Here is a 13,035-nt window from a genome sequence, read left to right as displayed (position 1 = left end):
ATTATAGGAAACATCTTCATCGGTTTGACGGCACACACTGTAAAATATTCAACTTGAAAAAAGTTTAAATTACTTGTTTTTTTTTTTTTTTTGTTTTTTTGTTTTGGCAAAAATCTGTAAAAATGTAAAAAAAAAAAAAAAAAAAAACACCTACATTTAACAAGTTTACTTAAATCAAAAATTTCTTGGCAAATATTTGGCAGAGTAAACTCTGGCTAAAGCAGCCGTTAGCCTATAGTGGCCCAGAGAAGATATGAAAAATGTATATGAAATGGGCATCCGAAGACTCGCGAAACTTCCCGCCTTACTCATAATTCTCTCTTCATATAGCCGTATTACATATCCATAAAACACAGTGATATAATCGCGCTCGGATCGAATCCCTTTCTCACTGCAATCGAACCGCTCCAGGGTTCGTTTCAATCGAGCCGAGACCACCTCATTCAAGCAATCTCGGAGCGATTACTTTGGCGCGTAACAGAGCGCGATTGCCCTGTTTACATATGCCAAACGAACCACGCTAACTGCAAACGAGACACGTTCTAAAACAAAAGTGTAGGTGTGAAAGCACCCTAACTTGCAGTGCATTCAGGGTACAGAATAAAGATTTAGATTACCAGCCAAAAAAAAAAAAAATGGTCAAGAAATACTAACAGCAGCTCACAGATCCCATCGCTAAACCTTCTGCTATCCGTACACAACTCTCTCTCTATATATTTTTAAATCTTAATTTAACATGTTTTGACTGGATCTGTCAACATGCCCACATTATTAAACCAATATAGTTGTCATGTCCTCACAGACTTTATTTCATTTGATGGGGAGCAGGTCACCATTTGAAGAATTTGGCCTGCGTGTGTACCGTTAAACAGCTTTTGTCATTTCTCTGGTCTCCTTCCAAAGGCGCTCTCAGAAATACCGCTGTTAAAAATGAGCGTAAAGGAGTGTGTCGGGGAGACGTGGGCCTCAGTGCTGTAACCGTATCATTTTCATTAATATTTATCACTCTTTGGTTTCTCCCTAAATCAGACAGTGGTACAGTATGTTCATTCATGTTGTGTGATAGTGTGTAGCTACACTCAACACTAAAACACACACACACACACACACACACACACACACACACACACACTTGTTCAAACTACTATTTAAAATGAGCTGAAACAACACATTACCTGAGATTTTTTGGGGAAGAACGTAATAAGTTTATGTTTAATCCACTGTAAATTTGTCTATATATAAAAAACCAAACCAATCTATTTGTGTTGAAACAACATGAACAAATTGTCCCAATACAAATCGATTAAGGTGAGGCAGTGGTGCAGTAGGTAGTGCTGTCGCCTCACAGCAAGAAGGTCGCTGGGTTCGAACCTCGGCTCAGTTGTCGTTTCTGTGTGGAGTTTGCAAGTTCTCCCTGCCTTCGCATAGGTTTCATCCGGGTGCTCCGGTTTCCCCCACAGTCCAAAGACATGCGGTACAGGTGAATTGGGTAGACTAAATTGTCCGTAGTGTATGAGTGTGAATGTGTGTGTGGATGTTTCCCAGAGATGGGTTGTGGCTGGAAGGGCATCCGCTGTGTAAAAACTTGCTGGATAAGTTGGCGGTTCATTCCGCTGTGGCGACCCCGGATTAATAAAGGGACTAAGCTGACAAGAAAATGAATGAATGAAACAAATCGATTAAGTTAACTTAATTGTTTTTACAAACTTGAACATAAAACAATTAAGTTGCCCCCCCCCCCAAAAAAAAAAAATTAAATATTGTGTTGTTTCAACTCATAATAAATAGTAGTTTAAACAAACAGCAAAGTTTTTGAGTGTCCACTGTAAAAAACAATCCAGGCTTATTCTGAAAAAGTACCCCTATATACATTTTTGGCGAGCGCCAAATATGTCGTAGGTGGTACATTTTTTTCAGTTTTTGTTTCGCAAATCCACCAGAGGGCGCTGTGTATACTTTTTCAGATGTCAAATTTTTCTCAAAAAGTGCCATTCATGCCTGCTGTTCTTGCGTACATCCACCAGGGGCCGCTGTCAACTGACTAACTGATTGACCTATCCCCCAAACACCCTCCTCCTTAAACCCAACTGATAGTGTTTTCAAAAGCACCAATTGACCAGCAACCACCCATTTCCCTAAACCTAACCGACAGTGTTTTAAAAAGCAATTTGTTAAGTAGTCTTGTTTTGTGAGTGTAGCTCTTGCTTTACGTTTTCTCTATTAACGTGGTGTACTTTTTAACAACTCATCACTTTGGGACACATTCAAGAATCCGCAGGGACGCATGCTTAAAAATTACACTGCAGTTTGGAGGTTATTGCATTAAATGAATTCCCCTCAGCACGTGAGTTCCAGCAAATCTGCAATGTATTAACATTTTCATGCGGTGAACAATACAGTGCAAATATGTTAATGAAAGTACATTTCTCTCCTATGCATGGAAGCCATTTGGCAGGAGAGATTAGTGTGCTTATCTGAAACTATTCACAGATGTTTGATAGTTCACGGGAGTCCAGAAAACTAAATAAGAAAAATGGCTTAACACAACTGAATAAAGTAATTGAAGCATGTGGATTAAATGTCTGCTGTTTTATTATGCACTGTGTAGCACAAAGGGATGCAGGAAAACAAATATTATACAGCAATGGGTAAGAGGATCAAGTCTGCGAATAATGGGAGAATGTGAGTCAAGTCAACTTTTTCAGATATTCTTGCATTTTTAGCTGTTTGATTTGGTTTTCAACATGTAGTGCAGACCTTATTTTGAAAGTCACTAGATTGTGGACTTTTATTTTATCTTTACATGGGCACACTTCATTTTAAATGAAGTTTCACTTGCTAATTTCGAGAGGAGCACGTGATATGATTGACTGCAGCTGGCCACTCATCTACATGCATTAGCCAATCAGATTAATCCAAACTCACTATGAGTAGCCTAGTTAGCACTACTCCCTTAACTTCGTTTTCTGAAGAAACCCCCCATCCAAACCTTCTCCTCCATTTCTCCTTACCCACGGGGAGCTCTCGAGAACTACCTGATCTCGTAATCCCCTTACATGATCTATGAACCAGGCGGGAGCCCTGGGCTCAACTATCTCCGGGCTCAGGGTTCTCTCCTGGGACAGCATGCCAAACCTGCTAACTTGCTAACAGTTGTCAAACAATATCTAAGTGTGAACTCTTGAATGTACAATTCACCCTATTAACAAAAAAATTATCTAAGATTTTTAGCTCAATAAACTACTAATTAGTTGCTTGTTAATAGTAAGTTGGGTTTAAGTAGGATTAGGGAAGTTCATATTAGATCCCTGCTGAAAAATCCATCTTAAACCAGCCTAGGCTGGTTGGCTGGTTTTAACTAGTCGACCAGGCTGGTTTTAGAGGGGTTTTGCCCACTTCCAGGCTGGTTTCCAGCCATTTCCAGCCTGGTCTTAGCTGGTCAGGCTGGGATATGACCAGCTAAAACCTGCTTGACCAGCCTAGCCAAGCTGGGAGTCCAGGCAAAACCAGCTATATTCAGCTTAAACCAGGCTGGTTTTAGCTGGATTTGGCTGGTCATTTTCCAGCCTGACCAGCTAAGACCAGGCTTGAAATGGCTGGAAACCAGCCTGGAAATGGCCAAAACCCCTCTAAAACCAGGCTGGTCAACCAGCCAACCAGCCTAGGCTGGTTTAAGCTGGATATTTCAGCAAGGATATGTGCTAGTTATATATTAATAATAGGCAGGTAAATATCCAGTAGAAAACCTGTGGTCACACTGGACTTTTCTACCCATAGACTTCCATTCATACCTATGTGAATACGTCAGACCGGAAACGCAAGGTCATGCGTCAAATTTCGCAGGTCGCTGAAATGCAAAGTTCAAGTTTGGTGAACTCTGACCTGCGAAATCGCATCATGTGACTCCATGAGACGAATCGAGGATTAAAACATGAGCACTCTGGACAGAACTTTAAAACATGGACAGATCGCTCACTTTTTTAAATATCTAATCATCTTATTTAATCCCGTCCATTTTCGCAGAGCGGTACGACAGAATTTCGCAAGATCAAACTCTAGTGCAGGGGTGTCCAAACTCAGTCCTGGAGGGCTGGTGTCCTGCAGACTTTAGCTCCAACTTGCTTCAACACACCTGCAAGGATGTTTCTAGAAAGCCTAAATCTGCGGTCACAGTTTAATTTTCTCCCCATAGACTTCCATTCAGTGCATCAGACCGGAAACGCAGGGTCATGCGTTCAGTTTCGCAGGTTGCTGAGGTGCAAAGTTCAAGCTTGGTGAACTCCGAAATCGCATCACTTGACTGCGTGAGACCAACCGAGGATCAAAACATGACCACTCTGGACAGAAATTTAAAACATGGAGCAATCGCTCGCTGTTTTAATGCCTAATAATATTGTTTATTCCCGCCCCTTTTTGCAGCGCCGTACGACAGAATTTCGCACACACAAACTCTAGTGTGACCGCAGCTTAAGAGCTTGATTAGCTAGCCCAGGTGTGTCTAATTGGGGTTGGAACTAAACTTTGCAGGACAACAGCCCTCCAGGACCGAGTTGCATGCCTGTTCCAGTGTGACCGCAGCTTAAATCATGTAAATTGTTACTTAAACTAATGTCACATCCCCGGCTCTCTCTCACCATCTTGTTCCCTCAGCACCAATCATTGCTCCCCATCTCCTGCCACCTCTCATCACACCAGAGCACCGTCTCCTGAGTTCTAACCAGACACACCTGCACCCCTCATCAGCACTCCCTATACAACCCCTAAGTGATTATAATAAATTCCAGTCATTTAGTGGCTGGAATCGAAGTCTGACGGTTCACCTTACCTTCTCCCTGACTTGACTTCTTCTGTGGATGTTCCTCATCTCCTATGATCGTCTAACCTAAGGATGTTCCTTTCAAACCTGTGGATGAACAGAACTACCATTAAGGGTAGTGACTTGACGCTCTGTCTCCTTGAAGCTATCTGTCTACAACGTAAACAACAATCCATCTGCTCTACAGCAAAGACTCTCACTTACCTGCTTCTCTTATTTATTAATGCACTACTTGAACAAATTGATGAACAGAGATAACCCTCCTTGTCATTGTGTGACCGTGACAACTAAAGTGTTACTCTTTACAGATATACAGTAGAAACTATAATCTGCCACTGTAGAAAATGAGAAAGTTCCACTTTTTTTTTTTTAATTTAAGGTGACGTAGTTCCAGTGTAACTTGAGTTTGAGTAGTATTAATTAATTACATGCACTGTATGTTTGTGTGTGTGTTTTTTTTTTAATTGGACACAAGAATTCTGAACAACTAAGAACAGATTTACATGGGGCGTCAGCATCAATGCTTCCTATTCACTTTGTATGGGTGACGTCAAGCATTGCCGAACTGAATTGTGGACTTGTTGGCGCCCCTTCAGTGGCTATACTCGCACGTCAGCCAATCAGATCATTTTAGGCAAATAATCCAGCTCAGACAGTAGCCGATTACGGACTTGTTTCATTGGCTGATGCTGCTATGGCGATCGCATCAGCCCCAACTTCAGACACGCCCTTTGTCAAGCATTGACACTGAAACCCTGTGTAAATGAGGTGTAACACAGCAACTTTATTGTTTTCTTTATTGTTTAATTTGTTTACTCAGTTGATTTGAATGCATTAATTAACATTTTGTAATGAGACTTTATAGTAAAGTCTAACCTTTTGTGCTTTATCATCCTTTTGCCATTTTAATTTGTTGAAAACATTTGTTTTCTCTGAAGATGTATACACAAACTAAAGATTTTTTTTGTTATTGTTATCTTTTAAGAAACCTTTTCTGAATCTTAGCTTAATATTGTGATAATATTGTATATCATACTAAAAGCTTTAGCAAATAATCGCAACAAGACAGTCTGACACAATTGTAAGCAAAGTCCATATACTGGAATCTTGAGGTCCATATAAGTATCTGTGTACAAACTACAAACTGTGTACAAAGTGTACAAACTAGTATCTAAAATTCTACAAAGTTGTACCTTTTGAAAAGACACTGTCATGAAATGATCTCTTTCAGATGAATAGATGGCCTACATTTCATTATCAATGTTATATTACATAGATTTGCATTACCTAGTGATAGGTTGCAGCTGGAAGGGGCATCTGCTGCTAAACATACGATGGGTTAGTTGACGGTTCATTCCACTGTGAATATGAAAGAATAAATGAATGAATGGATAAATAAATAAATTACCCTATTGTGCACATTCAATAAAGGGAAATATATATATATATATATATATATATATATATATATATATATATATATATATATATATATATATATATATATATATAATTTTTTTTTTAAATAAGAGTGTGTAAATAAAATACAGTAAGACATCAGTGTCATTAAACAGATTTAAGTTCCATAAAATTGTCTCATTTCCCATTTTGTGTTCCCAAAATATGATCTTGTTTATTTTTTTGGTTTTGATTTTTTACATCAGATTGTCTCAGTAAAACAAAGTGCATTTGTTCTCTATGCATTGGTGCATTCCTGCAAGAAGCGTTCTGCAAATAAAACTGCCTGGCTTGCCTTTGCTTTGGATAATTATGTGTGAATGAAAAGCAAACACGACATTGTAAATGCGATCTCCTGACGCCAGTGAGAGAAGTGCTTTTTCTCGTGGGCTCAGTAAACGTTGAACAACTGTGGAAATACTCCTGATCCGGTAACACGCCATCATGAATTGTTTTTCAATGACCATAAACTGCTTCGCCAGCCGACTAGTCACCAAAAGCCATCCTCATCAATGTGCTTATCCAATTATACTTTGCTGAGACTTTTCCAGCCAGTTGGTGCTGTTTGGAAAGACAATAAAATATCAGTCGCACTATTTTGCTATGCATTCTGTTCCGTGACGATATGAGTGTGAATGAGTGTGTATGGATGTTTCCCAGAGATGGGTTGCAGCTGGAAGGGCATCCGCTGCGTAAAACACATGCTGGATAAGTTGGCAGTTCATTCCGCTGTGGCAACCCCAGACTAATAAATGGACCAAGCCGAAAAGAAAATGAATGAATAGATGTGCAACTGTATCAAGGATGGTGTGGAGTAAAGTGTTACCCTACACTGAGATGGAGCCTGCGTTTGGTTGAGCAGAAATGAAGGGAAATCACAGCAGAAATGTTTGTAGATTTATGGCTGCAGGCACGTGAGGAGGTTATGGGCTGAGGTCAATGAAGGGGGTGGAGATTTGGCACAGAGCAACCAAAGAAAATATCCCTAATCCCGCTCTAACTTTTACACAGATTAAAACCGATGAGAACCAAACAAGCAGGCAGACGCTTCAGGTTTTCTGAGCATGCTCTTGTTTTTAAGGGGTTCGGGAGAAACAAGAAGTGAACGGGTTCACCCCTGCTGTCGCCTGCTGGGTCTCATTTCAGCCCGGGGTTTGGGGAGGGATATGCAAATGCAGGCGTCCCCCTCAGAGCTCACGCGGCCCACTGTTGACAGAGGCATCAGAGCAGCGCAGTGCAGACTCCTGTTCAGTCTCTGGCTTCTGCTGCTGTCTGTCTGTCCGTCTGTCTGTATGAGCGCTGAAGTGGGCAGGATGATGCCAGAACAGCAGATGTTTCGACTGCAGTGCCGTTTGCCCGCCAACAACTGAATCAGTGCTCGGAGAAACCTTGTGGGACTCAGCAAGGAAAACAAGCAACACTTCACAACCTCCGGACTCTAAAGCCCAGCTGACTTGGCTTCACTTTTTCTTTTTTTTTTCTTCTTCTGCTTATCCTCCTCAGCTTTTGCTTTCTATTCTACTCCACTTTATGGCTTTTTCTGCTGGTGTTTTGTGCTCTGCTGCTTGAAGATGAGGTGGATTTTTGCATTTCCGTTGGTCACACTGCTACTGACTTCAGCTGATGCCAAAGGAACTTTCTATGGAAGTCCATATAGATACAATCTACACAAGTCTGGAAGCGTCCCGCAGCACAACCCTGGAAAACCAATGGGGCATCATAAGTAAGTAAACGCTAAAGTTTACTGAAGGTTTAAAGTTACAGTTTCTGACTTAATAATGCATGTGTGTGTGAAATGCAATGCAGTGACAGCAGTGTCCTACAGTTTCAGATGCTTTATTTACAAGAAATTTATACAACATTTTCGGTAACACTTTAGAATAAATATCCATTATAACTAGTTAATAGACCATTAATAAACTGTTTGTTAACAAGTTATAAATGACTTGTTAAATAAAAGTTAATAGTTTGTTAATTATTTATAACTGTGCCTTATAGATGGCTAATAGATAGCTTACAAGCTGTTCGTTAACAAGTTGTAAATGACAACTATTTTAATGATTTAGAACTATACCTAATAAATTAGTAATAGATCATTAACAAGAGGTTAGTAAATAACTTAATAAAGACTTGTTAAGTATCAGTTAATAGTGTACGTATGTTATTGGGACGTTATTCTAAAGTTGCAGCTGTTTTTAATTTATTAACTTTTAGTAAATGAGGAATAGTTGCAACTTTAGAATATCGTCCCAATAACATACATAAGCTAATAACTAACGCTTAACTAATATAAGTACATATGGCTGCATTTCATGTTCCTCCTCGTTAACCTCCATGTGGACGGCTTTCCACCTGTTACAAGTTTGTTCAGTAGCTCGCAATGTACTGTACGTCGGTAGACTTCAGATGCAGAGGAGCTGACCATGACGATGGGGTGCAAGTACACCGAAAAACAGTTTCAGAAAGCGGATAAGCCAAAAAAATAAAGTAAATAACATGGTGAGAATGTGGTAAGGTATGAAAACGTTGTAAAGTCGGGCGGCCTCAAGGGCTTTTCTTTTTCTGGATTGCTTTTTAAAACTGTTGGTTGGGTTCAGGGACATGGGCGGGTGCTGGTTAATCTGAGCTTTTGAAAACACTATTGGTTGGGTTTAGAGAAAGAGGAGGGTAAGTCAGTCAGTTGGCAGAAGCCTCTGGTGGATTTACTCAAGAAGAGCAGGCTCGTATGGCGCTCGCAGGAGAAATTTGAAATCTGAAAAAGTGTACACAGCGGCCTCTGTTAGATTAGCAATAACAAAAACTGCAAAAAACAAAAAAAAACATACCTACTATGATGTATTTGGCAATCTCCAGAAATTAATATAGGGCTACGTTTTCAGAATGAGCCTGGGTTGCTCCTATGGAAAGTCTATGAGTATTAAATCAAATCTTATTCTGCATGTGCTACAACAGTGTGGTTTCATAGACAGTATACATGTGCTTGACTGGTTTTTCTACAGTTCAGATCTGTCTCCTGTTTAAAATATATTACTCATTGTGTAAAGGAGAAGCAGATAATGCAACGCAATCTCACAGAAATTCGTAACTTATTGATTTAGTGGGTAATTCGTATGAATTTGAACGATCTAATTCGTACAATTTAGTACAATTTGCGCATCACCCAATGACGGTTGGGGTTAGGGGTGGGGTTGGGTGCCACGCCTCTTTTTTAAAATGAACTGACTGAACTCGTATGAATTTGTACGAATTAGCCACTAAACTGACGAAACGTAAAATACTTAAAGTTTCCTCGTCAGATCAGGCTGGATAATGATGACTGTAATTTTGCTTGTAAAACTGACCGTTCGTATCGTCAATTTCCAGATGAATAAACATTAAAAAGGAAAGTTGATGTGAAACAGCGTTTAATGTGCCTCTGTCCTATGTTTTTGGAGTGTGTTGCTGCCATCAACATTTTAATTTGTTTATATTTCCAAATACAATTCATCTGCTGACTAAAGAGTTTGGAAAGTGTTTCTTTGTACTTTTGTAAAATAAATCAGCTAATTAAATTAATTAAATTGGAAAATTTACCAAGACATGTTGGACAACTAATTGCTCCCGTCTTTGTGGGAACAGTTTGGAAACGGGGACTCTGTGTTATAAAGCAAGCACCATAAAAAAAACATAGTTTGGTGTGAAGGATCTTTACTAATCTGACCTAGGTCCTGACCTAAACCCTACTGAGCACCTTTCGGGGGAAGTAGAGACTGAGAATTAGACCTTCTTGTCCAACATCAGTGCATGACCCCACAAATGTGCTTTGAAACGGTTTAAGAATATGTTATTAAAGTAGTCTAACATATGCAATATCTTGGCAACCGAAAGACTAAATCTAATGAGATATATTTGGGAAAGAATATCAGTATACATTTATAAAAATCAATATTGCAGTTTTGCTCAAAGTGCTCAGGATCGTTTTGAATCCAGCTCACAGATAGGCGGTGGGCTTGTTGAAAAACCCACATCAAAGACCTGTTGGCATCTAGGAATTCAGAAATGGCAGTGGTATCAAATGCGGATTGTGAATGTTGGCAGTGATGTTGTGTCTGCCTGATCTGATCTGTCCTTAGTGACCCGTCAACTGAGCTGTTAGTGCTTCTACTGAACGTATGTGTATCTAAGCATGATCATCTTGACCATTTATATTTTATATAGTATAACTTTGTAAGTTATTTTAGGAAGCTTTAACATCTATTAAAGAAAATAAAACATATGAAAAAAATAAATAACAAAAAATGTACATATATATACACTATGGTATGTTAATAACAGGTGATACAAGATGCAAGGACAAATATTCATATTCGCTTATTTCAGAAATCCCACAAAGAGATTTCATATTTTGAAAAACTTTTCAGATTTTCTCTTTATTATATATTTGACTATTTTTTTAAGCCAAACAATGAGACAATTCTTGTAACTATTGTTTGAAGGGCACTTATGATGAAAATCAACTTTTGTAAGCTGTTTGGAGAGAACTGTGTGTATGTAGTGTCCACAGTTATATAGGAATAATAGAAACCCAGCAAGTCTCTTTATTAAAATTTCCTGACGTTAAAATAGGATCCAATCCCAGTGAGAATTGTGTTGTATTACCTCATTTTCAATAAGCAGACTGAACAAGAGGTAAAAGTGATGGTGGATCACTCACATGAGAACCACCAATAGCAAACCATGGCTATTTAGTCACTTGCAATTGTACAAAATCTAGTATTGGGCTGCATTTTAAACAAGCCATTTCACATTTACCTACACAACATTAACACCTCTCTGGTTTCACCAAAACAGCAATTAGACCTTTTTTTATTGCTTGTACAAACTACTTACTGAATTTAAAATTAGCTGAAACAACACAATAATTGAGATTTCATTGGTAGAACTTAATTTTTTATGTTCAATCCACATTATTTGTTAAAACTGTTAACCTAATCGATTTGTGCTGGGACAACATGAATGAATTGTGTGGAACCCTGCAAAAGTGTTTTAAACAAAACAAAAGTGTTTTAAAGTGTTGGTAACACTTTAGTCCACAATTCACGGTAACAAACTATTAACTAACACTACTAGCTTAATAAAACACTAATTAGCTGTTTATTAATTGTTAGTAAGGTAGAAGTTGGATTCAGGTTTTGGGCAGGATTAGGGATGCAGAATAAGATCATACTGTATAACTACTGATGAAAGATTCATAATTTAAGGCAGTTATTAACCCAGTAGGTAATAGAATGAATTATGACTAGAATCTGCGGACATTTTTTTGCTATTTCTGCAAAGAATTTTGTAAAAAAAAAATCTGCAGATTTCTGCGGAATGATTTTAGGAGCATCATAACTACAAACTTAATATTTGAAATATATTTTTTTTGTTTTGTTTAAAGTTCACAATTCAAATCCAATTAGATCCAATTTATTTGGTACACAAATCAAGTCTCTCATATACTACTAAAAGATAGAAAATATTACTTTACAATCTGTATTGTATACGAAGATTTTAATCTTACTATAATAATATCACAATTATATTAGTGAAATTAATTTAAAAACTGAATAAATAGAAATTTACAGACATTTACACAAGTAAATTCATAAGGTGCATCCTAAATGGCACACTATACACTATGCACTCATGCACTATGTACTAATGCACTTACACACTCAACAGGATAGTATATGTATGTAGTGTCGTCCCAAATGGAGCACTAATGTTTTTTTAGTAAGCGAAAATTCAAACCGTTTCCCTGATGACGTTTGACGGTTGCCAAATCAGTGAAATAAACGACCGAATTATCAAATAATACCTGCCGTGAGCATAACCGCATTCACCATCGGGAGGTGCTATAATCACTCTCGTAGGAGAATTTTGCTTTCACCATCCAAAATAAATAAAGTTATCCAACATGTGCGTCCGATAGCTCCGCCCCTTCTGCTTTGTGAGAAAACCTGCGGTTGTTGAGTGCGTGAAGTGTCCATCATTACACACTTCATTTACTGGCTGAATGACTGCATCATCCGGGTTATTAAAGTGCACTTATTATTTTTAGAGTTTTCAGTGTGAACGCACTACTTACACTAATTAAACTACAAAATGGCGTAGAATAGTGCATAAGCATGCGATTTGGGACGCAGCTATTGCCTCAATGATGGGCTAAAAATCTGTGGATTTCTGTGCTTGCAGATTCCGTGTGGGCCTAATTATGACCTAAAGTATAACCTATTCACCTTATTCTCAGCTGTCGAGCGGGCGCTGCCATTTGAATCTTTTTGTCTCGCGACTTCCGGTCACATTCACTTCCATTCATTTTTTGACGTTAACAACTGCTCGTTACGCTGCTTAATGTTGAAATTTAATATTTTCTTATTATATTATGCTACTTGGTCTGTGTAGTCATGCAAACATTTGTTTGTTGAGCAAGTAGTTTGGCCATTTTCTGCCGTTTATTATTCCTAGTCATTTCTCCCATAGACGACTGAATCGGAAGTTCTAAGACAATCGCGAAAACAAGCGCACTTCCGCATTTTAGAATAAGGTCAATAGTGTGTATGTACTGTATCACACATGAAATCCCGCAGAAGAGAGTTGTGTTTGCATGTCTTTGTTTCGAGCTTTGTGCAATTTTGTTATAAACTATTATGATTATCGGCAATTACAGCACATTACGTATGGAGTTAAAAATGTAAATGAGCATCCCATTAACAAACAAGTCCATAAAAATGAATCAC

General features: G+C 38.5%; 2 protein-coding genes across 4 annotated transcripts in view; one reads left to right on the top strand and one right to left on the bottom strand.

Moving 5' to 3' along the window:
* raf1a (Raf-1 proto-oncogene, serine/threonine kinase a) overlaps positions 1-13,035 on the bottom strand; it is a 778,989-nt gene that overhangs the window by 700,488 nt on the left and 65,466 nt on the right. The window lies entirely within an intron of this gene.
* emilin3b (elastin microfibril interfacer 3b) overlaps positions 7,489-13,035 on the top strand; it is a 28,490-nt gene continuing 22,943 nt past the window's right edge. For both annotated transcript variants that reach the window (XR_015523068.1, XM_087306434.1), the window contains exon 1: positions 7,489-7,997. Coding sequence is in view for 1 of the 2 variants with exons in the window: in XM_087306434.1 (XP_087162560.1) it covers positions 7,846-7,997 (152 nt within the window). In the remaining variant the exon portion in view is untranslated. The remainder of the gene's footprint in view (positions 7,998-13,035) is intronic.

Source organism: Danio rerio, chromosome 23 (assembly GCF_052040795.2).
Source record: "Danio rerio strain M-AB ecotype USA chromosome 23, GRCz13ab, whole genome shotgun sequence".
NCBI lineage: Eukaryota > Metazoa > Chordata > Actinopteri > Cypriniformes > Danionidae > Danio > Danio rerio.
This window is presented reverse-complemented; position numbering and strand designations above follow the sequence as displayed.